The 25,306-nt window shown below is 41.6% G+C and overlaps 1 protein-coding gene across 7 annotated transcripts in view; it reads left to right on the top strand.

Moving 5' to 3' along the window:
• The window catches only part of fryb (furry homolog b (Drosophila)), a 209,896-nt gene that overhangs the window by 181,523 nt on the left and 3,067 nt on the right, over nucleotides 1–25,306 (top strand). For 5 of the 7 annotated variants that reach the window (XM_034178228.1, XM_034178229.1, XM_034178231.1 and 2 more), the window contains exons 54-66: nucleotides 1,263–1,337; nucleotides 1,616–1,786; nucleotides 2,052–2,060; nucleotides 2,475–2,669; nucleotides 8,135–8,272; nucleotides 8,361–8,575; nucleotides 9,998–10,202; nucleotides 12,387–12,536; nucleotides 21,616–21,714; nucleotides 21,875–21,958; nucleotides 23,210–23,227; nucleotides 23,412–23,522; nucleotides 23,775–24,010. In XM_034178228.1, the coding sequence (XP_034034119.1) occupies nucleotides 1,263–1,337; nucleotides 1,616–1,786; nucleotides 2,052–2,060; nucleotides 2,475–2,669; nucleotides 8,135–8,272; nucleotides 8,361–8,575; nucleotides 9,998–10,202; nucleotides 12,387–12,536; nucleotides 21,616–21,714; nucleotides 21,875–21,958; nucleotides 23,210–23,227; nucleotides 23,412–23,522; nucleotides 23,775–24,010 (1,706 nt within the window). The remainder of the gene's footprint in view (nucleotides 1–1,262; nucleotides 1,338–1,615; nucleotides 1,787–2,051; nucleotides 2,061–2,474; nucleotides 2,670–8,134; nucleotides 8,273–8,360; nucleotides 8,576–9,997; nucleotides 10,203–12,386; nucleotides 12,537–21,615; nucleotides 21,715–21,874; nucleotides 21,959–23,209; nucleotides 23,228–23,411; nucleotides 23,523–23,774; nucleotides 24,011–25,306) is intronic. The other 2 variants (XM_034178230.1, XM_034178234.1) reach the window with 1 other exon arrangement.

Consider the following 25,306-nt stretch of genomic DNA (forward strand, 5'->3'; position numbering starts at 1 on the left):
ATCTATTAAGAGAAATATGGCGGAACAGCTTCCCTGTAATACTAGTTGAATCTGATAACGCACACCAATTCATGGTTTGCCTAGATAGGTACTGGGCTGACAAAAAGTACACATTGTCACCTATTTAGTAAATTAAGTAAATAGCAAGGGATCTGGATCAACAGGCCCACTCCTTGTTCTGCCCAAATTTGACCTGAACTTAGCTGAACCATTGCATAATGAGTCACAGAATAATCCTAGAAAGCAACTCACTGGCAATACATCTTGAAATGCTCAAAGCATTCAATAATGGAATTAAAAAAAAGTTTAGATGCTCTAACGTAGTGTAATTTCATCTGTTCTAGGGAAAGCCCAACTCTTTCAATTCATTAGTAACACACCCTGTTATTTGACTCAGATGTTAACAGATAAAGTTTATGCATATACCCAGGAATGTCGTGAAAATTTCTGTTTGCAATGGCAGTTTCTTTTAAATGACTCCCAATGTATATTATGGCCACAGCCCCATGAACGCTGCTCCCATATTTATGTATGTCCACTATCTTCTTTGTATTTTCCCGGAAAGTTCTTGTTTGGTTACCATGCTCAAACTGCATCATGTGATTACTGTATTGTTATTTGTTTATAGTTGCACACTATAGAGGTAGTAGATAATCTGGGTACCATTTGACTAGTGTTAAATGCATCCTGAGTATTCAGATAGCCTACGGATTGTGACACTGCTTTTTGTCTACTCCAGAGTGTTTTAGTATGCATATTTGGATGTAGCATGTCTCTGCATTATCCCAGTCCAGCCAGCTATAGATGGGTGCCAGCCTGAGCTGGAGAAATAACCTGCAATGGACTGGCCTCTCATCCAGTGGGAATTGTGTATGCTCATCCTCTTCACACTGCAGTATGCAGGATTAAGCACAGTTCCACCATCTCACCCTGCTCTGCCACAAGATGATTAGCTCAGTCAGGTGTACAAACAGACACCCAACTGAGCTAATCAGCTTGTGGCAGAGCAGGGTGAGATGGAAAATGTGTAGGTTAGGTGGTCCTTGAGGACAGGTTTGAGAATCACTGAAAGGACTTGATGCACTTGTTAATTTAAAATGTGTGTGAGCAGTGGTAGCTCCACCAAAACAGCTGAAACATTAAAGGGTAGCAAAATTAAAAAAAAACATCTCTAATATTACAGCAGAATTAAAGTGTCAAGGAAGCAAAAGTATGAATTTGTGGCTCACACAGATTTAATTTATTCCTGTTTTGTCCCATAGAAGAGAACAAGAGAAAAGCTCGTGAACGTTCTGTCACTTTGTGGACAAGAAGTTGGACTCACCAAGAACCCGTCTGTAAGCTCCACCTTCATACACACAGCCCCCCCACCCCCCCCACCCCCCCTGTAATCTTGCCATGTTGTTGGTCAAAAACAAATTCTTCTCCAATAGGGCAGAAGTTTACTTTGAGTTTTGTAAAATCTGAAGTTACATTCACCTCAAACTTCAAATATTAGAAACTATTGTCCAGGTATTTATAGATAATGATGCTGTTATTTGAAGTAACACAGTGGTTTTTACAATATGTCTGGCTGACTGTGATGAATGGACTTTTGTTTTTTTCCTCTTCTCAGGTGATCTTCTCATCCTGTGGTGATCTGGACTTGATGGAGGTGAGAGAGAGTGGCGTGTCATCAGAAGAGGGTGGAACCAGGGAAGACACTCTGGACGACACAGCTAGTGAGCAGCAGTTTCGGGTTTTCAGAGACTTTGACTTCCTGGATGTGGAGCTGGAGGACGGGGAGGTGAGATGTACAGAGGGCCATGACCATTTCACTGTTGAAGTTAAAAAAAAAAATATTGTACTAGTCAACTAGTTCATGTGTGGTCATTGTCGGAAGAGGTTTAACCCTGTCTGTCTCTTCCTCTTTTTACTTGACATGAATCTGTGAGTTTATCCCTCTGACATTCGACAACATCATGATATTTGAAATGTATTTTCTGTTCCTTCTCCTTGTCTTGTCTCTCTGTCTAACTCTGTGTTTCTCTTTCTTCCCTCTTGCTACTCAGGAGCTCCAGGTAAGGTCTCTCACACCGAGCACATGCATTAGCTTTAAACAGCGCTGTGGTGTTGCTGGCTTCTTTTCTTTTGCATTTACAACCAGATTGATTTTTGCTTCTTTGTGCTCTCACACCTTGGTTGCAGAACTATATTCCTGAGATATTGCTCTTTGTCATGATGGAAAAACAAACAAACATGTCTTTCTGGGTTAATGATATTGGCCGCAAACTGTCTTTCCAGCACATTTTCATGCCATGAATAACAGATCATTTTGCATCTTGAACTTGTCATCAGACGCTTATAGAAAACAGCCGCTCATTATATTGAAAACTGTTGTATTGAACACACAATTAGTGCTCACATCACTGAAAATCACTGAGCTCACCTGTGTCCGTGTCTTCCAATATGTGTGTGTGTTTGTCTTTATTCAGGGTGAGAGTTTGGATAACTTTAACTGGGGTGTACGTCGGCGTTCGCTGGACAGCACGGAGCTGGGCGACCTGCTGGAGGAGAGCCAGCACTCAGGCAGCACCCCCAGTCTGGGTCACGAGGACCCCCATGATTCTGATGCGTCCTCAGAGGAGGAGGAGTCGTCAACAAGCCAGAGCCTCTCTCACTCTCAGCTTGTGCGTAACTTAACTGTTGGATCAATACTACATTATAGTACACTATGAAGTAATTTATCTTCTGTTACCCAATCCTGCACTTTGCCTGGTATCTATAGTTTTCTTTCAATTCATTCAAGCTGAAACAGAGCAACAAAATATTGAATTTGGCTCACTAAAGCACAGTTTAAGTGATTCCACAGAGTGGGTCAGAAAGAGGGGGGGTTTGGGGGCAAATGGTTTGGGAGGTGGAGCTGTAAAACCACCAGGAAGAGATGTAAGTACTTGAGCCTCCTTTTCACTGTGGAGAGCCTTGTGGTGACTGTAGGTGGAAGCAAGAAGGACAAAGCAAGTTACATTACGCTGAGCACTACAGACTACCAGCTCTGTGTAATTGCACACCACCACTTACTGTTATCTGGCTCTATGAAAAATCCATCACTGTCCTACTGAGAAGCAATTAATCAGTTATGCTGTGCTTGAACTCAACAGTCAAAAGTTAGATTTAGGTTATTCACAACATTTTCCCATCCAAGCTGCTGAAGTTGGAGAACACAAATGCCTGAAGGGTTTTTTTTTTGTTTTGTTTTTTTTTTAGAAACTAAAAAATACGCAGATAGCAATTATAGACTGTATGGTCAACTATAGACTAAATTCTCTTTAAAAAGTAGTTTCACAGCAATCTTGCAGATAATTATCGTTGGGAGCCTTTGCAGTCAGCGTTCAGAGCTTGTCATTTTCTGGACACAGTTCTTACAACAGTGATGAATGATCTTCTACTGGCAATGGATTTTGACACCACCATGGTGCTGCTCATGTTGGATCTTAGTGCTGCGTTTGATATGGTTGATCACCATATGTTGTTTGATAAGCTACAGAATGATGTTGGTATTACTGGTCAGGTCCTTTCATGGATGACATATTTTTCAGTCATCATAGTGTTTTGTACAACAACAATGCCTCTAAACTTGTACCTGTAAATTACAAGGGTGCTTTAAGATTCTGTATTGGGTCCTTTGTTGTTCTCTTTATACATAACCCTTTTGGGACAGACATTGCGACATTTTGGAGTTGCTTTTCATTGCTATGCTGATGATGCCCAACTTTATTTGGCAATTAATCCTAATGACCCGTCCCAGATTTGGATTTTGGAGGACTTTTTGTTGCCTGTGAAAAGATGAATGTCCTGTAATTTCTTGCTTTTGAATTTCGAGAAGATGTAGTTGATTGTTGTTGGTCCTACAAGGCTCAGACATCACTTTGAATGGATATCAGTGAATTTGGATGGTTGCATCATTCAACAAAGTACTAAGGTTAAAAAAAAAAACCTAGTGGCCGTCCTTGATCCTACTTTGTCCTTTGATCTGCATATTATAGAAAGTACAAAAACTGCCTGTTCTTATCTGCGGAGTATATTGCAAAGATTCAACCAGTTGTTTTTTTTCAATGACAGATGCAGAAACATTGATTCATACCTTTGTTTCATCTAGAATTGACTATAGTAATGTTTTTTATTCTGGTATGCCACGTACAAGCATCAGGGGTCTTCAGAATTTCAGAATGCTGCAACTAGGGTCCTAACTGGGACAAGAAAGTTTTATCATATTACTCCAGTTTTGGTCTGCCATTTCTGGCTTCCTGTTCATTGAAGGTCTGATTTTTAAGGTCATACTATTAAAATATAAAATTTTACATGGTTTAGCAGCCTCATACTTGGCTGGTCTACATCCACCTTATGTATGAACCCACACTCTGCATTCTCAAGACAAAGGATTGCTGTGTGTTCGAAATGTGAAAAAAGTTGGTGGGTCACAGAGCCTTTTCCTGTCATACCTTGGTTTTGGAACAACTTGTTGTTTGAAATAAGACAATCGGATTCTGTGGGCTTCTTTCAGTCTAGAGTAAAGACTTATTTGTTCATCATTTAACTGATCTGACTTATCCCTATTATCATTTTTCATACTGTTGTGAAAACATTTCAGATGTTTTAAATTCTTTCTTTTTACTATTTTCTTTTCTTTTTTTTACTGTTTTACTGTTGGTTGGTGTGGCCTGAGGACTGGTCACCTTATTGGGCCTGGTCTTCTAATTGTGAAGCACCTTGAGGTGACTTGTATTGAGATTTGGCACTACAGTGCATCTGGACAGTATTTACAGTGCTTCACTTTTTCTACATCTTATGTTACAGCCTTATTCCAAAATAAAGTAAATAATTTTTTTCTCTTGAAATTCTACTCATAACATTCCATAATGACAACATGAAAAAAGTTTTTTTTTTTTTTTTTCAAACTCATTAAAAATTAAAAAACTAAGAAATCATATGTAAATACTGTAAGTATTCACAACCTTTGCTTAAGATATTGATGCACCTTTGGCAGCAATTACAGTTTCCAGTCTTCTTGAATATGATGCCACAAGCTTGATCCACCTATCTTTGAGTTGTTTCCCTCATTCCTCTTTGCAGCACCTTTCAAGCTCCATCAAGTTGGATGGGGAGCGTCGGTGCACAGCCATTTTCAGATCTCTCCAGAGATGTTCAACCGGATTAGTTCTGAGCTCTGGCTGGGCCACTCAAGGACATTCACAGAGTTGTACTGAAGCCACTCCTTTGTTATCTTGGATATGTGCTTAGGGTCATTGTCCTGGTGAAAGATGAACAATCAACTCAGTCTGAGATCAAGACCACTCTGGAGCAGATTTTCATCCAGGATGTCTCTGTACATTGCTGCATTCATCTTTCCCTCAATCCTGACTAGTCTCCCATTTTCTGCCTCTGAAAAACATCCTCACAGCATGATGCTGCCACCACCATGCTTCACTGTAGGGATGGTGCCTGGTTTCCTCCAAACATGATGCCTGGCATTCACACCAAAGAGTTCAATCTTTGTCTCATCAGAACAGAGAATTTTGTTTCTCATGGTCTGAGAGTCCTTCGGGTGCCTTATGGCAAACTCCAGGCAGGTTGCCAAGTGTCTTTTACTAAGGAGTGGTTTCTGTCTGGCCACTCTAACATACAGGCCTGATTGATGGATTGCTGCAGAGATAGTTGTCCTTCTGGAAGTTTCTCTTCTCTCTGTAGAGGAATGCTGGAGCTCTGACCATTAGGTTCTTGGTTACCTCCTTGACAATGTCCCTTCTCCCACGATTACTCAGTTTAGACATGCGACCAGCTCTAGGAAGAGTCCTGGTGGATCCAAACTTCAGGCCACTGTGCTCATTCAGAGCAGAAATGTTTCTGTGTCCTTCCACAGATTTGTGCTTCGAGACAGTCCTGTCCCGGAGGTCTACAGACAATTCCTTTGACATCATGCTTGGTTTGTACTCTGAGATGCATGGTCAACTGTGGGACCTTGTATGTAGACAGGCTTTTAGGTATGTAGACCTTTCCAAATCATGTCCAGTTAAATGAATTTGCCCCAGGTGGACTCCAGTTAAGCTGTAGAAACATCTCAAGGAGGCTCAGTGAAAACAGGATGCACCTGAGCTTAATTTTGAGCTTCATGGCAAAGGCTGTGAATACTTATGTGCATGTGATTTTTTTGTTGTTGTTGTTGTTCTTATATATATATATATATATATATATATATATATATATATATATATATATATATAAATTTGCAAAAATCTCAAAAAAAACTTTCACATTGTCATGGGTATTGTGTGTAGAATTTTGAGGAAAAAAATTCATCCATTTTGGAATAAGGCTGTAACATAACAAAATGTGGATAAAGCAAAACGCTCTGAATACTTTCCGGATCCAACGTATATAAATACAAGGTCTGTGAGAAAAGTATCCGACCTTTTTATTTTATGCAAAAAATATATGGATTTGATTCATATGTTTTTACGTCAACCAAGCTTGAACCTTCGTGCGCATGCGTGAGTTTTTCCATGCCTGTTGGTTGCGTCATTCGCCTGTGGGCAGGCTTTGAGTGAGCACTGGTCCACCCCTCTCGTCGTTGTTTCATTGCCTATCTCGGCTTTCAGTGCTTACCAGTCGAGTGAGTATAAGAGAAATTGTGGAGAGCTGGGCATGTTCCAACTTGTCCTTTAACACTCCGAAACAGAGGTGTTCCTTTGTCTCGCTTCATCAGCGAATCGGTCGTGCCGCGCGAAGCCTCCGCGCGGCTTTCCATGACAAAATCTCTTGTTAAAAGTGAAATCTGTCGGAAAATGGCTGATGTCCAGCTCTTGTGATAACCAGAGAAATTGCACATGACGGTCCCGGCTCCACACAGCAATCCGTTTAGAAATGATGTGGTGGTTTCTGCCTCTCGATGGCGGCTCGGAGCGCGGGGCGCCGTGCGCCATTGTGGGCCGTCTTTAAAGCTGTAGTAACACTCCTTATTCTCTGTGAAGCCCATAAAATTTTCACCGAAAGCCAGATAAAATTTTCGAATGGTTTCCAGCTGCCTGTCTCTAACAGTTTCTGAAAAAATTCTGATGGAAAAAAAGCCCAAATCATTCCGCCATTTCCTCGCAATGAAACGACGACGAGAGGGGTGAACCACTGCTCACTCAAAGCCTGCCCACAGGTGAATGACGCAACCGACAGGCGTGGAAAAACTCATGCATGCGCACGAAGGTTCAAGCTTGGCTGACGTAAAAACATATGAATCAAATACATATATTTTTTGCATAAAATAAAAAGGTCTGATACTTTTCTCACAGACCTCGTAAAATTGAATTCAATAGCAGTATAACACACAGTGTGTGTGTGTGTGTGTGTGTGTTGTCTGTTACTACGCCTTCAACATTATTGATTTTATTCTACTTGGTTAATGTTAGGCCCATAAATAACTTTGTCATAACATAGTGTTGCGTCATCATGACGTTTTTACAGCCTCACGGGGTATAGAGCTCTGATGTCGCATATCCATGACAATGGTCAAGCTGTTTCTACCATGTCTTTTCAAAATGGCCATTTGGCATTTTGAAGTCCAGTCCGAGTGTAATGTGTGCACTTTTTTCCTTCCTTGTGTGCAGTTGTCATGAATTAATTAAATAAGATGAGTTATTCATACATATTTAATGTATCAATCAACAGGTGGGGAATAGAATTTCAACTTACTTCACACCCAGAGCATGAGTAAAAGCCACACTATGCACAAACCTTTGTACACCTGGTTTATGACCTACGCCGACTTATGACTTATGGGATAGTAGTAGAGTAGCGTAGTTCCACACTGTTTGGGCAGGGGTGGTGGCCAAGCTGTGAAGTACACTTGTTTCCAGTGTGGGCAGTTCCTGGTTCAGGGCCACCTCTGCCCATTCTCCATGTAGAGTTGTGTCAGGAAGGGCATCTGGCATAAAACTTGTGCCAAATCAACACGCAGATGCGCTGTGGTGACCCAGAGTACTAACAAGGGAGAAGGTGAAGGGACTTACTTATTAGTGCAGTGTGCATACATGCACGCGTCTGCAAAAGTAATTATGATGCCGTTGTACATACACTCACATCTGTCCCTTGTTTCCTGTCTTTTCAGACTAACCCCTCTCCTTCAGAGGAAATCAATCACACTGACTCGCTGTCGACTTCTTATGATACATCTGCTGACCCACAATCCTTTAATGCCACTACACCAATTCAGGGGGCACTTCATGATGACCACAGGGGTCTACATGTAATGAGTACTTATATGCTGTACACATACACATCAAAAGTTCAGGCTTTTTCATGCTCATCCATATTAATTATCTCTGTCCAATCAGATGAGAGTGTGTGGTGAGGATGAAGACACTCAGGCTCAGTATGACGAACTGTCATTGAGCACTAATGAGCTCCCGCACGGCTCAGACTGTGGTGAGAGCTTGACCCTGGAGCTGCCAGGTCAGCCTCAGGATCAGCCACCCAATCTGGTTCACCGCATCCACCCAGACTACTGCCAGCCACCACTGGACGTTCTAGACCCCAGCTGTCTGCCCAGGTATATGTAACACACAAATACAACTGCAGTTTGAATTATTGTCCAATTTGGGAATGTGAACTAAATCATATTCTCTATTCTTATTTTTTAACAAAGTACTTTGAAACAACAAACAAATTTAGACAAACGAAGTGCTACAGGTTGATTTCAAGTAAACTGTTTTACGTTTTTTTTTACGTTTAAAACATTTTTCTCTTAATTTGGACGTTAGAACCTTCTTTGATGAACTGCCATGAAGTAGCTTAATATATATATATATATACGAGGGCTGTCCATAAAGTATAGGTCCTTTTTATTTTTTTCAAAAACTATATGGATTTCATTCATATGTTTTTACGTCAGACATGCTTGAACCCTCGTGCTCATGCGTGAGTTTTTCCACGCCTGTCGGTGACGTCATTCGCCTGTGAGCACTCCTTGTGGGAGGAGTCGTCCAGCCCCTCGTCGGAATTCCTTTGTCTGAGAAGTTGCTGAGAGACTGGCACTTTGATCAAAATTTTTTCTAAACCTGTGAGACACATCGAAGTGGACACGGTTCGAAAAATTAAGCTGGTTTTCGATGAAAATTTTAACGGCTGATGAGAGATTTTGAGGTGATACTGTCGCTTTAAGGACTTCCCACGGTGCGAGACGTCGTGCAGCGGTCCCAGGCGCCGTCGTCAGCCTGTTTCAAGCTGAAAACCTCCACATTTCAGGCTCTATTGATCCAGGACGTCGTGAGAGAACAGAGAAGTTTCAGAAGAAGTCGGTTTCAGCATTTTATCCGGATATTCCACTGTTAAAGGAGATTTTTTTAATGAAAGACGTGCGGACGGGTCCGCGCGTCGGGACGCAGCAGGCGCGGTGCAGCGGCACAGGAAAAACACCTCCGTGTTGATAACCATTTGTAAAATCCAGGCGGCTTTTCAGTGGAGTGAGTATATGAGAAATTGTTTAACAGCTGGACATGTTCCAACTTGTCCTTAAGGCTTCCAATGGAGGTGTTTTTCCTGTGGCGGAGCGTCTCAGCGGCTGCGAGCCGACGCTGCAATCCGCCCGCACGTCTTTCATTAAAAAAATCTCCTTTAACAGTGCACTAATCATGGTGTCTAATCAGCATCTTGATATGGCACACCTGTGAGGTGGGATGGATTATCTCAGCAAAGGAGAAGTGCTCACTATCACAGATTTAGACTGGTTTGTGAACAATATTTGAGGGAAATGGTGATATTGTGTATGTGGAAAAGGTTTTAGATCTTTGAGTTCATCTCATGCAAAATGGGAGCAAAACCAAAAGTGTTGCGTTTATATTTTTGTTGAGTGTGTGTATATATATATATATATATATATATATATATATATATATATATATATATATATATATATATATATATTCTTTTTAACAAAGCTATCAAATTTTTTCACCTGTGTATGTGTCAGCAGGTTGCGTGACTATGTGGATGACCTGGAAGACCTGGGCTTTCCTCCTCCCCCTTCTCCATTTTTCTCTGCCATCTTAGCGGCTTTCCAACCCACAGTATGTGACGATGCTGAGGAAGCATGGCATTGCCATATCAACCAGCTCGTTACTGATTTAGATGGGTCCTGTGCTGTCTACACTTTTCAAGTCTTCTCATCTCTCTTTAAGGTAAATTAGATGATAAATTATCTGAAGCCCATTTATATCCTTCATAAAGGTATTTTTGTTTGTGCGTGTCATTTTCTTAACAAATTGATCTAGTTCTAATTTGTAAATCTATTCATTCAGACAAGTTACATACATAAGCTTGCTCATAATGTGAAATTGGCTTCAGAACTGCCTAAACTTGCGTAATACTTTGTGACTTAAGACAGTCTCCGTTGCCAATTTATTTGCACAATTTGCATTCAATTGCAAAAATGAGGAATTTAGCCTGATGTACAGCAGGCAGAATTTGCGCTTCATGCTTTTGTATACTCATGATAACTGGCAAGTTGTGACGACACCCAAATATAGAAGCGACCCATGACACAAGTGTTTTTAGGGATGCACACAAATACTACATACAGCCTATGCACTTACCTACCTGACCTTTTCATGTATGTTCTAGAGCAGCATCAAAAGGAGGCTTCTGCTCTAAGAATGGGAGGTCACTGTCACTGCATGTTCTACCTGCATGTCCACCTGCATTTACTTTTTCCACATAGATATCATACGTGTATGATATTAATGCTATGGCAATAAACGGAGCTGTGCACTGTGCAGCACTAAGTTGCTGTGCGTCTACAGAACTGTTATTGATCTGCCTGCTGCATTCAGTGAAATCTCTCACCACTTGTTCCAAAACAGATGATCTGTATTGTATTGTATTTTTTTTTTTTTTGGCCTTTAATTGTATCCTGGCATCAAAATAACTGAGCAGCTAAATCCAGATTAAAGCAGAAATGAGTTATTTATTTCAAGATTATTTTAAGATACCTCTTGACTTGCGCACTGTTCCTGACCTAATCACTTTTTAAATCTAAATTAAATACTTATATATTTAACTTTTAACACCAAGTAGGGAGATGACATGTTTTTATGTGCTGTATTAAATTTATTGTGTATGTGTTTTATGTTGTGAATTTGTGTTTTTACTGTTAAGCACTTTGGACAACATCTGGTGCTATAAAGCGTTTTAGAAATAAATTTTGTCAGATTGATGATTGATTGATTGATGATGAATGAACAAAATTAAAACAAAGCCATCTGTAAAATTACAGTAAAAGACACGTATTACCCCCATCTACACAAATTCCATCCTATTATTATTATTATTATTATTATTATTATTATTTATGTTTTGGATCACGATGTGTCACAGATTTGTTAAACACATTTAAAACTTTCCAGTTGTGTAGTGTTCTGCAGCATCACTGATTCCAAAGATAATTAATGAATGAATTAATAGCCATAAACATACACAATGTGGTGTCAGAAATCAGCAATGGGCTGGCTTTAGATTCAACAAGGTGCTGGACATTTTTTTTCAGAGATTTTCATCCATGTTGACATGACACCATTACACCAGCAGCAACTTGAATTGTTAAAATGAGGCAGGATGATTTTGTGGTTTCATGCTGTTTTGCCAAATGTTGTTGCCACAGAATTCAAGACTCCTTTTTCCAATCCTCCATTGTCCAGTTTTGGTGAGGCTGTATTCACTGTATCCCCAGATTAATTTTTTTGGCTTGCAGGAGGAGCACCTTGTGAGGTCTGTGGCTGCTGTAGCCCATCTGCTGCAAGGTTCATTATGTTGTGTGTTCATAGATGCTCTTCTGCATATCTTGGTTGTACCAGTTGTTTGTTTGAGCTACTGGTGCATTTCCATAAACCATTCAAACCAGTCTGGTCATTCTCCTCTGACTCCTGTCATCAGGAAGACCTTTGCACCCAGAAAACCACCGCTCACTGGAAGTTTCTTCTTTTAATGGCCAGTCTTTGTAGTGCCAAGAGATGGTTGTATGTGAAAATCCTAGTCATTCAGCACTTTGGGAAATACTCAAAGCAGTCCATCTACCACCAACAACCACGTTATGTTCGGATCACTTAAATCACTTTTCATCTCCATTCTGATGCTTGGTTTAAATTTCAGCAGATTTCTTGACCACTGTGGTGACCCTGAACAAAACAGAAGCAGCCAAAAGACAACATTGTTGACCACCTAATTGCACTGAGTTTTTGCTATGTGATTGGGCTGATTAGAGATTAGCTTTAATTAGCACTTGAACAGATGTAAATAATAAAAGCCTGTGAGTGTAAACAGTATGCCCAACTTTATAGTAATGTCATCTCACTTCCTTTTGTTCCCAGAACATCCAGGGTAAATTCTGCATCCTGACAACTGATGTAGCCACTTACCTTGGTGAGGGCCTGAGGGGTATCGGATCTAAGTTCCTCAGGTCCTCACAGATGCTCACAACATGCTCAGATTGTCCCACAATCTACATCGACGCTGACACAGTGAGTATGTCTGATAGTGCAGGAAGCACTATCTTCAATCGCGTTAACAAGGTTCTCAGCATTGGCAGTTAAACCCCTTTCACACGAGGGCCAACGTAGAGTTGCGTATTGTGGCTTACTGACTACGCTAAGGTATGCAGCTCTGTGCCGAGTTTAAGCAGCTCTCCGCCGCAGCTCTAGGTGGAGTTTTTGCTCCTCTACGCAGCAGTATGCTGAGTGCTACATGGGGCGGCCGCAAAAAATTAAACCTGTTTAATTTTTTTCAATGTAGACCACTGGATGCAGAAAGTACACAGTTTTATGCAAGTCTACACAACACTACACTGCTGTATGTAAATCTACACAGCACTGCATTACTGTACACCAAGCCTCTGCAATTCTACACAACCCTACGCTAGAGCGCAAAATCTTTTTGTCAGTACAAACCTGGATTGATAGATTTTATTCATCCTGCTGGACTTTGCTGGCAGTGAAGCTTCAAAACCACAGAAGAAGAGGTGGGCCAAGCTTCCACGTTCAGAGGACATGTCCACTCCTCATGGACAGATTACCAGCAAGAGGACATGTCCATGTGCACCGTTCACTTCTCACAGATGGATCGATGCCGCAACTGCCAGATGCCGCTCCGCTTTGCTTTCACCTCCTCCACTTCTTTCAAGATTGTGGCAAGTTAAATAAAGTCCATTAACTCCTGCTTATGGACCAATCGCCAGCGAGAGGATATGTCCACCATCCACTCCTCATGCACGGAACACGCGTAAGATTGCCGGCTGCAGATCCTCGGCACTTTCACCTTTTTAAGTTCTCTCATGATTATGGCACGGTAATAAAGTCCATTAACTCCTGTAAATAATGTCTTCTGACTTTTTCCAATGTATCAAATCCATCTGCGTCTCAAGGCAGTATGTCATGTCATGTCGCGAGCCAAACTTCTCCCCTCTGCGTGCAAGGTCTCTCTCTCTCTCTCTCTCTCTCTCTCTCTCTCTCTCTCTCTCTCTCTCTCTCTCTCTCCAACAACACAAGGCAGCAGCTTGTCTCGCTGTACGTCTGGAAATGTGCATGCTATTCATGTACCGTTACACATTTCCACAATTCCAAAAAAACAAACGAAAGTAGGCAGGAGTGGACTGTGAGAGGTAGAAAAGTAGCAATGAGGGCTACATACATGGCAGTAATCAAATGTAAGCAATACTATGTGTCATGTGCCCGTGGCTCAGAGGACAGTGACAAGGAGGAGACACAAACGAGAGGATTAGAAAAATAGAAGTATTTATTTACAATAGTTTAAGTCAATAAATTAAAAGGTGCAAAGATGTGCAGCTGTGCAAAAAGGCGCTCTGCTACCGGTCGGCGCAGCGAGACGTCCTAAAAAGAGAGAGGGAGAGAGCAAAATGAATTAGTTGGGCCCACTTAAATAAGAAACAGGGACACCGGGTCCAGGTGCTCCTGATTATGGGCCCGCCCCGCTACAAGACGGCGGGGACCGTCACACCCTCCCCCTTCAAAAGGGAAGTCCACCTAAAGACTTTCCAAACCAATTACAAACAGCACAGTTTTTTCTTTTGTTTTTAGTAGTACTACATTATATTTTTTTGTTGCACCAAAATTACATTTACAGCTTACCTATATTCAGCTATACTTTTTTTTTTCTTTACAAACTACTTTAAAATCTGATAGGACTAAGTTTTTTCTTCCATTATCAAACAAGAGAAATTCTACCATTTACAAGGAATCAAATTAGACCTAGCTATACAAGGCTAAAGATGACACCAATTGGTAAAGTCACAAGCTTAGCACACATGTCCTCTGCTGCACCTCCAGAGTTCCGGCGCCTGAAACCGGGGAGAGGCAGAAAAGAGACAGGCACAAAAATTAAGGCAACTTTGCTTTTTCCTTTTTTAAACTGGCACACATGACAAAGCATCAGCCAACAAGTTATCAGAACCTTTAATATGACGAATGTCTAAACTGAACGCCTGCAGAAACAGCGCCCATCGAATTAGATGTTGATTTGGACTTTTCAGAGTACTTAAGAACGTGAGTGGATTATGGTCGGTATAGATGATTAAAGGACCATCACCGCAAGTCACATAAATCTCAAAATGCTGAAGAGCCAAGATAAGCGCGAGAGTTTCCTTCACAATTGTCGAATAATTTAATTGATACGAATTAAACTTTTTAGAAAAGTAACAAACTGGTTTGTCAACTCCATCGTGCTCTTGGAGCAAAACAGCACCAGCTCCAACTTGACTAGCATCTACCTGAATTTTGAACGGCCCATCCATTATGGGAGCAACAAGAACTGGCTCAACACATAACAGCAACTTGACATTCTTGAAAGCGGTCTGACAAGCGGTAGACCACTGAAAACCAACAGTACTTTTCAACAAATTGATTGAAAAATTTGGACAAAAACTTCTATAATAGCCAACCAACCCTAAGAAACGCATCAACTCCTTCTTAGTAGTCGGAGGCGGATAATCCAAAATTGCTTGTACCTTTGCATCAACTGGTCGCACTTCCCCCTGCCCCACTACATGCCCCAAATAAGTAACAGTTGCACGAGCGAACTCACACTTCGCCAGATTGACTGTCAGACACGCAGAGGAAAGGCGATCAAATAAGGCACGAATACGCTGGACATGGTCATTCCAAGTGTCACTAAACACTACTACGTCGTCAAGATAGACCGCACAACCTTCCAGACCAAATGTCACCATGTTCATTAACCTTTGAAACGTTGCTGGTGCATTTCGCAGGCCAAAACTCATCACAGTGTATTCAAATAAACCAAATGGAGTAACAAAAGCGGAAATCTCTCTTGCACGGGCAGACAACCCAACTTGCCAATATCCCTTTAATAAATCAAATTTGCTCACAAATTTAGCAGACCCAATTTGGTCAATGCAATCTTCCATTCGTGGTAATGGATACGAATCTGATTTTGTCACTTTATTTACTTTTCGATAGTCCGTACAAAAACGTGGCGATTTGTCTGACTTATCCACCAACAGGCTTGGAGAGGCCCAACTGGAGGATGAGGGGACAGCTATGCCGTTATCCAGCATATACTGGACCTCAGCCTCCATTACCTTACGTTTCTGAGGAGCACACCTATAGAACCGCTGTTTGATTGGAGTGCTCTCACCAACATCTATGTCATGCTCTATCAGGTGTGTTCTTAAAGGTGTATCTCTGAACAACTCTGGATAGGAGTCGATCACTTCTGTCAGTTCAGCATGTTGTCCAGATTCAAGTGACTGAACAGCGACTGCAACTTACTCAAGGTCTCAGAGTTCTTAAGTCGACCACACAACATAGAATCATCAGGCCACTTCACATCCACCTCCTCCTGAGCAGGAGCCTGCTGACCTGAGGAAAAGGAGTGGACAGTGAGAGCTGCAGAAGCAACACTACTCTGCGGAACCCCATCACCGCGAGAATAGTATGGCTTAAGTAAATTAACATGACATAATCGTGATGCCTTTCTGCGATTAGGTGTAGCGATCATGTAATTATCCAAATTCCTGCTCTCAACAACCTAAGGGCCAGAAAAATTAGCCTGGAACGGTGAATTAGTTAAAGGGGTCAAGGCCAAGACCAGATCCCCTGGGCTGAACTCTCGATGTTCAGTTTTCCGATCATTTTTCCCTGTGCACCCTTCAAGTTTTCCTGTGCTTTTTCTACAGCCACATACAAACGATGGCGAAAACCATTGACATAGTCAATCACATTTTTAGGGGGATCAGAGTCCACCACCAAACCATCCTTTAGTATGGCCATTGGACCCCGCACTGCATGTCCAAACACCAAATCATTTGGACTAAATCCAGTGCTCTCTTGCACCACCTCCCGAGCTGACGACATAAGCCATGGCAACCATTCCTCCCAATCACCCCTCAATTCGGTACAGTAAGCTCTTAACAAGGACTTCAAAGTCTGGTGAAACCTCTCTAGCGCTCCCTGGCTCTGCGCATGATAGGCGGAGGCAACATTGTGTTTTACCCTCAACTGTTTCAAAACTTGGGCAAAGACACGAGACATAAAATGTGAGCCCTGGTCCGACTGTACAAACGTGGGATGCCAAAAATTGACATAAAATTAAACAAAGCTTTAATGACTGACCGAGCTGTAATTTTACGTAATGTAAATGCAGCAGGATATCGTGTTGCTTGGCACATCACTGTTAACAAATAAGAGGAGCCAGACTTTGAGGGAGGAAGCGGACCCACACAATCTATGATAATGATAATTCTTCTCTACAAGAGTCAAGACAGAAGTCAGACCACCAGAGCAAGAATTTTAGCTGAGGAAGCTTCTGCGATTTGAAGCGAATCGTCCTTGTGTCAAGCAACCCAGTCCAGTCGAAGATTCAAGCTTCTCTACTATGGAAACCACCTGGACAACTGAGAGCCTACACAGAAACTATGATAATGTGCTCAAAAGGCTTGCTTATGACTGGAATGGGACACAGGGGTGCAGGCTTAAGTATCTGGTTTGGCTTTGCCGTTAACTGACAAACGTGACAAGTTTTAATGTATTTTGACACATCATGTTTTAACCTAGGCCAGAAAAAATAACCCAGCACTCTATCACACGTTTTCTTCACACCTAAGTGACCAGAGTCATCATGGGCAACTCTGAGCACATCATCACGAAACATCTCAGGAACAACAATCTGAAAAATGGGCTCACCAACAAAGTCACCATGACATGGGACCCACTTGCGCACCAACAGACCCTCCTGCATGAAGTACCCATGAGCAGCACTCCTTACCTTGTCACCTGGAAGAACATTTTCAAACATAACTGAAAGAGTTGGATCAGACTTTTGATGCTGACTCCATTCCTTCACAGAGACAGATGCGGGGAGCTCGGGCAACAAGACTGAGCTCTCAAGCACATCCGACTCAGACGCACGAAATTGAGCGCGCGTCATGACACAAGCCGGAAACACCTCTGGACACTGCTTTTCAAGCAGAGACGATGAACGTGGCTCAGGGGTCACCACGGGCAAAGGAGACCTCGGCCACACCGCACTACCAACCAAATCATTGCCTAAAATCAATGAAACCCCAGGAAGCGGCAGAGCGGGGCGCACGCCTACAATCACCAGACCATTAATAAACCCACATTCTAACATAATTGTGTGCCTCGGCACAGAGACCACACCCAGCTCCATCCCATGCATAAGGACAGAGTCACCCGTTTCTGTAGCGGAGGAGAATGGAAGCACAGAAGCCACTATAAATGAGTGTTTAGCCCCTGTGTCACGCAGCATCTTAATATGAACACGCGGCTCGCTCCCCACAATGGACACATACGCATCATGGATAAAAGGAGCAAAAGCTTTATCGAACTTTTTCCTGGACTTATTATTTGAAGCTGACAGAGCAGGAGCTGAAGGGATGTACATTTTACGCCTGCTTTTAGACTTGAGCACAGGACACTGAGACTTCCAGTGGCCCGTTGCCTGGCAGTAATTACGCCTGCTAGAGTGCGCTCTGAATGAAGCAGAGCGACCCTGCGCAAAGGTCTGCGAGTAGGAGCGACTTTCACTGACTATAGGCTTGGTCCTAGATGGAAAAGTTTCACCCATAGCCCCCTTGTGAGTCAGGACAAAATCATCTGCCAGCTCCGCTGCCTTCAGAGCGGTGCTGGGTTTCTGTTCAGTAACATAAGTAGCTACACGCTGAGGAAAACAGTTCTTAAACTGCTCCAAGATCATCAACTCTAACAAACCCTCAAAAGTGTCAATATTCAAAGCAGAACACCAACGATTAAATTGACAGGTTAAATCTCCAACGAATTCCACGTGAGTTTGACATTCATTTTTCTCAAAATTCCTGAATTTCTGGCGATAAGCTTCTGGGACTAATTCGTAGGATTTTAGAACCGCAGCCTTTATTTTGGCATAATCCAGACACTCTGCAGCGCTCAACGCAGAATAAGCCTCCTGGGCACGACCAGTAAACATGGACTGCAACAATAAAGCTTTATCACAATCTGCCCAATTTTTAACATCTGCAATGCGCTCAAACAGAACGAAAAAAGTATCTGGATCTTTTTCATTAAACTTTGCATTAGGCTGCAGACTAGCACCCACGTCAAATGCGTTAGGAGCAGGCCTACTAACAGCAGAGGAAAATGATTCTTCAGTCACCTCGCCTATAACCTTACCATCACGAATCAAATTCAATTTATAGTGTTCCAATTCCAATCTCATTTTTTCAGTCTCTTGTCTGACACGTTCCAATTGAACCTCTTTTTCAGCTTCAGTTCTCAGTCTCATTTGTTCCAATTGAAGTTCAGCATCTTTTCTGCTTTTCTCTTGTTCAATTTGCAGCAACATTAATTCCTTACGCTGCGCAAAACTCAGTCCATCAAACGAAACAGACAGCTCAGGTTTAGAATTGACATATAAACCCGACTGTTGCTCTCCCCCTCTCAGGACGCCTTTATTAAAGAGCGCAGCAATGATTATATCTCTAACATCATCTTTGCGTATATTATTTCCCACTGTAATGCCATAGTGTTTAGCTATCTGCAATAAATGTTTCTTTTGACAATTTTCCAAAAAACTTTCAGAAGGAGTGGAAAAAAAATGCGAAACAGAAACCATGGTTACAAAAAAAAGTAATGTGAACCGAACTGAATACAAACTGCCAATCTCATATCACCGAGGCTGAGGGCCAGCGCATCCCTCGGAGTCCCCCGCCCTGAACTACTTAACCCCAAATCTACCTGCTTAACCTAGTCTTCTTGCAGTCTCATGTGGTGGGTATTTATGCGCTAAAACCCGATGGGTCTGAGCAGCGACCAGCAAGCTGACAACCCCCAGAACACCACGGACGCGCTCCTAAGCCGAAGCTTGTAGCCATGTTCACCGCTGCCCTCACAAAACAAAAGCAGGCAAATCTCCTTATGAGAAAAGCCACTAAAGCCTAACGAAGGACTCCGAAACACCATGCAGCACGAGACAGCACTTACCTTCACCTCGGATAAAAAAAAAAACACAATTTAACTTCAAACCTCTCGTGTGTCCCCACAAACAAATGAACGAACGCGCAATCAGCAGGTGCGCACCGGATTCTAATCATGTAATCAGCGCGCGGCAAAGCCCCAACACAAAAAACAGGCCTAAAAACAAACTTTAATCAAATAAATTTACAAAAACTAAACGCGCTGACTACAAAAATTTAATTTAAAGGACGAGCCCCCACTCTTGTCACGTGCCCGTGGCTCAGAGGACATTGACAAGGAGGAGACACAAACGAGAGGATTAGAAAAATAGAAGTATTTATTTACAATAGTTTAAGTCAGTAAATTAAAAGGGCAAAGATGTGCAGCTGTGCAAAAAGGTGCTCTGCTACCGGTCGGCGCAGCGAGACGTCCTAAAAAGAGAGAGGGAGAGAACAAAATGAATTAGTTGGGCCCACTTAAATAAGAGACAGGGACACCGGGCCCAGGTGCCCCTGATTATGGGCCCGCCCTGCTACAAGACGGCGGGGACCGTCACATAGGAACACAACCATACGTCCTCCATACGCAACGCAACTGTATGCAAGGCCGGTGTGAAAGGCGCTTTAATAAATGATTATGAAATGATTTAAGCAAACCTCTTAGACCAGGGGTTTTCAAAGTGTGGGATAATGAGCCCTGCCCCCTCAGAGAACAAATTAATAGTTGACCCCCCCCCCAACACACATACACACAATTTCAACATCTTTGTGTGTTTCTTTTTATTCTTTTGCACATCTTAAACACATTTTTAAAGTATTTGTGTGTTTTAAGGAACTGTCTATGCATTTACACATTTTACAGCCTTTGTAAACATTTTAAACATGTTTTTAAATAACTTTCTGTTCTTTCACACATTTTACACCCTTTTCAAAAATTTTAAACATGTTTTTAAAGAACTTTCTATTCTTCTATTTTTATCTTTTGTCATATTTTAAACATCGTTTTTTTAAAATATTTAAACATCTTTTTAAACATCTTTGGCATAACTAACACATTTTAACATAAATAATAAGGGATGGGTATTGATAAGATTTTATCAATATTGATGCCGTTATTGATTCCGCTTATCGATCCAATTTCTTATCATTTCCCTTATCAATACCTCTTGTGAATTTTCTGTGTACTAAAAGTAGGCTTTACAGGTTTTCTATGTCAGTAACATTTTATTGAGTCTTAAAGTAAAAAAATATGAAATTGGTAACTGGATCCTTGATCTCTGGACATAAATAAAAAAACTGTAGTTTTTCTCAAAAACATTTCCTTTCAGACATTAATGGCACAAATCTAACTCTATATCTCTGAGCTGAGCTCTGTGCTGCAAGTTAACATCAGTGTAATTCATAAAGAACACAGGACATCTCATTTTGGGAGGAAAAAATGTTTTAGTTTGTTGTCTGTGTTACAATGTTTGGAAAGAAGTATCATTTTATTTATATGGCGATTCGCTTTGAAGTTATTAATTGCGACCGGACTCTGTCTCGACAGAGAGCAGCGCAGAGTTTGGAGCTGTGCGAACGGAACGGCAAATGATTCTCGTTTCTTACCTGCAACAAGACAAGAGTCACAGTTAGAGACTTTAATTCACACAAAAGTGACTCACGATTGACATTTTTAAATGGCTTTGAGAGGGGTTAAGAAGCGGACTTGTCGCTTCTGAAAAGCAACGAAGTAATGAACCAACGAAACAGCGGATTGGACCACTGCTTCATTGTTTTGAGCTTCAAGTGGAGTCATTACAGAAGCGGATGATTACAGACCTGCTGCAGGGTCTGTAATCAAATTAAAGAAATAATCATTTCCACGTTAAAACACCCTCAAAAACAATCTGAACGACCAATAAGGGACTTGTTAAGCAAAAAGGCTATTGATGTCGGTAGATCGAATCATTTCTTATTGATTCTCAAAAAGAACCGGTTCATGATATCCATCCCTTGCGCCCTGCCTGAAGAACTGTGGCGCCCCCCAGGGGGGAGGTCGCACCTCACAGTTTGAAAACCACTGTCTTCGACCAAACTCTTTTTAAAACCTTCTCCTTCCTCCATGTCCATCTCTTTAGATCATGTCTTATGGTCTTCTGGAAAAGATGAAGTTCAGCGCATTGGAGCTGCAGGAGTACCTGGATACCTACAACACCAGAGAGGAAGCTGCCGTATCGGTACCTTTTCATTTACACGCTGAATTGTTTAGATCAAGGGTCATATGGTTTGATTATTTGTTTTTTCTTTCATGTAAATGTGAGGCTAACTGACAAAATGTGCACATTCGTGTGCTATTTTCCACCTTATTCCCTGTTCCTGTTACTTTTTGACCTTAAGTGGCTGAGGAACTGTAAGGACACATTTCCCAGATGTCCCGGTGACAGTGTGGTTACCTGCCAGCCTGGTGACTCAGAGGAGAAGGTAATAAAAAGTTATTAACGGTACTGTTATTTGTTACTTCAGACTTAACAAGCAAACATTAAACATTTGGGTAATTATTTTCAGTCTTTTGCGTTTTGCTTTTAATGCTGCCGTTCACATGTTCAGTTGAAAAACTACTATCCCGCTTGTTGTAGCAGAATTACTGTCATCTGCAGGGACAGACCGTTTACATTTTTCATTAACATTGATAGACACTAATTTACTTAACTGAAAGATTCTTAGAGTTTTGCGGCGACAGCAGGATATTATTTTCACTAGTGTGTGTCTGTGGATGGCTGGACAGATTTCTTTCAAACTTGGTTGGAGTATTACTTGGATAGATTACTAGAGGTGATTAGACTTTGGAGTAGTTTGGTCAGTGGTCAAGGTGAAGGAAAACATTGTGTGAAAAAAGCAACACTTTTTTGTATATCTCAACAATCAAGAAGCCGAGATGGATGATCTAAAGCGTAAGTTGATCTGCAAAATATTTGTGATTGATTGGTATGAATGACTTCAGAATGAAGTCACACAGAAGTCATATGCCAAAGTAACACAGTCAAAAACATCATTACAGGCGTGGATATTTACTTGTACGTTTATATCGTGGTGTGCAGCCCACACAGCGTATATGCATCAGCTCTCTGATGGCTTTCACATTAAAATGAGAAGCTCAGGATCTGATGGTTCCTTAAAAAGTTATCTTTTAGTGACACTAAAACTTCATTTCTTTCTGTAATATCAGAAAAATTATTCACATTTACCTGATTATGGTACAATCAGGTGACTCTCTGCACTTTAATAATCCACCTCTTGCCTCCTGTATTTTCTCCTCATAAAAGATAAAACATCCTGTTTGTCCTCGACACTCTGGCAGGTTGTAAAAGTTGAACATTTTTAAATTTTGAAGGCAAATCCCATTGCAGTGCTGCACTCACAGCCAGTGGAATTTTCCATCAGCCAAACATTGGAATATCCAGTTCGCCATCAGCCGTTTACAGCCAACATGTGAATGCAGCATAGGATTTTGTCACTGAAGCGTTTGCTCTTTTGCATGTGTGCTGTGTGATAACTGTGGTGTGTGATTTGATTTAGCTGCAAAATCAAAACATTTTTTGGTTTACATACTGTTGACTAATTCTTTCTGGCCTGACTGGACAGTCATGGTTTATACTCTACTGTGCATGTGTTTGATTGACGCCTTGTCTTCCTCTCACCTGACTGATGCCCTAACACGCTCTCGCTGTCTAGCAAATGGAGTCTCTTGCAGTAAGTTCTCTTCCAACTTTCTTCCGCTCAGACTGCTTCAAAATAAATTGCTTACTTTATTCCACATAAGACAGTCAGTTACTCAGTTTATTGATTTAATAGTCATTTGCATGTGCACGTTAGAGAATGTGGACCTGTGACTTTATGCTCTTGTTAATTCTGGTTTGTCACTGATATATTTTAGCAACTGGAGCTTTGTCAGAGGCTGTACAAGCTGCACTTCCAGCTTCTTCTACTGTTCCAGTCATACTGCACGCTCATTAATCAGGTTCATGCAGTCAGCTCTGTGCCCGAGGTAAGACGAATAGTAATAATAAATAATAACTAAAATATAATAATAACAACTAGTACAGCAAGAACGTCTACTTGATCTCCTACATGAGAAGATTCACATTCCATCAGAATCAAATGAAATATTATGGAGAGGTTTCAGGTTGAAGGTGTTTGAGCAGATTCATGCACCATGATGACTGTGTCATTTAAATATAAAATAATGCACTCAAGGATAAGGGCTCCACTGGTAATACAGTTGAATTTTCCTTCCTAGCTGTTAAACATGTCTCGTGAGCTTACCGATCTGAGGACCAGCCTGCAGGCGGCAGAGGCAGCTGTAACCAGCGATCTGGAACACAAACATGTGGCTCACATGCACACACACACCACCCAGGCGGCATCCATGGTTGTGCCCAGCTTCCCCACCTCTGAGGCAGCAGTGCAGGCCATTCTCGAGTCCCTTAGGAACCACGACTTCATCAAAGCTGTCCGCTTCATTCAAGAATGCAGGTGAGAAACACTTCAAATTGTATATTTTAATATCTGGATATTTTGTTGTGGGCTGTGTGGAAGAGAGCTGAAACGTCCACAGCCTTGTTGTATGTACAAACGCAGCATTACATTCTGTTTGTGTTTTTGCTTTGTATTGTTGTTGTCATCAAGGATGATGTATGTAGTTTTGCTGTTACCAGGTAATTTTTGAAAGTCCAACACTAAATCAATATATGGCTTTGACATAAAACAATGAGAAAATAACTGCCTGAACATAGTCAGGTTCATAAGTATTTAGACAGTGACGCAATATCTATTATTTTGCCTTTGTTCACCACCACAGTGAAGTTTAAATGAAACCGTTAACTTTGTGCTTTATGTCAAAGTACACAGTAAATCCTATATAGGCCTTAGGTCCACTGGTACCTGTGTCTTTTCCCTGGATCCTGTAGTGTGAAGCAGATAAGTCTTCAACTCCTCCTGGACTGGAAGTCAATCCATCTCAGCTTACTTACTCAAATAAATCCAGTACCTGTTTACAGGTGGGTGGACTGGGGCATTGTGAATGAAGTATCATCAAAGGACACAGCCCGGTAGTTTTGCCAGGAGTCAAACCCAAGCTTCATGGTGGAGTGGCACAGAGACGTTCCAAGAAGGAATTTCTTAAAAAGGTGGCAAATTTCAGCTAGTCTGTCAGAATGCACATGGTAGACTTAATCCTAGATTTGTTCTGTAATCACATTTAAATCCTGGTGGTGCAATTGTCAAAAGTTGCATGATGCACAGTTTCTTCAATCACTGGTGGCTTCCCTCACTTTTCTCCTTCTGGCACACTCAGTTTTTCAGGATTGCCTACTCCAGTCAGATTTACCACAATACCACACTGTTAGTATGAAGACATATTCTTTGATGTGGAAATGTTGATGTTTCCATCTTGGTCTGAAGAAATCTGGCTGTAAAAGTCATAATTTATATGAACAATTCCTGTATTTAATTTGGCCGATTACTTATGGGGCAGTGTGGCAGCTTAGTGTTTAGCACTGTTGCCTCACAGCCAACGCCCTGTGATCGTTTCCCGTTTGGTCCTTTCTGTGTGGTGTTTGCATGTTCTCCCCGTGTTTGCATGGGTTCCCTTCAGTTGTTCCGGCTTCCTCCCACATCCAAAGACATGCAAGTTAGGTGAATTGGCAACTTTAAAATGACTGTGTTTACCTGTCTATATGTGGCCCTGCGATAGGCTGGCGTCCTGTCCAAGGTGTACCCTGCCTCTTGCCCTATGACTGCTGTGATAGCCCCCCGGTGATCCTCGATTTT

Source organism: Thalassophryne amazonica, chromosome 9, assembly GCF_902500255.1.
Source record: "Thalassophryne amazonica chromosome 9, fThaAma1.1, whole genome shotgun sequence".
Taxonomy (NCBI): Eukaryota; Metazoa; Chordata; class Actinopteri; order Batrachoidiformes; family Batrachoididae; genus Thalassophryne; species Thalassophryne amazonica.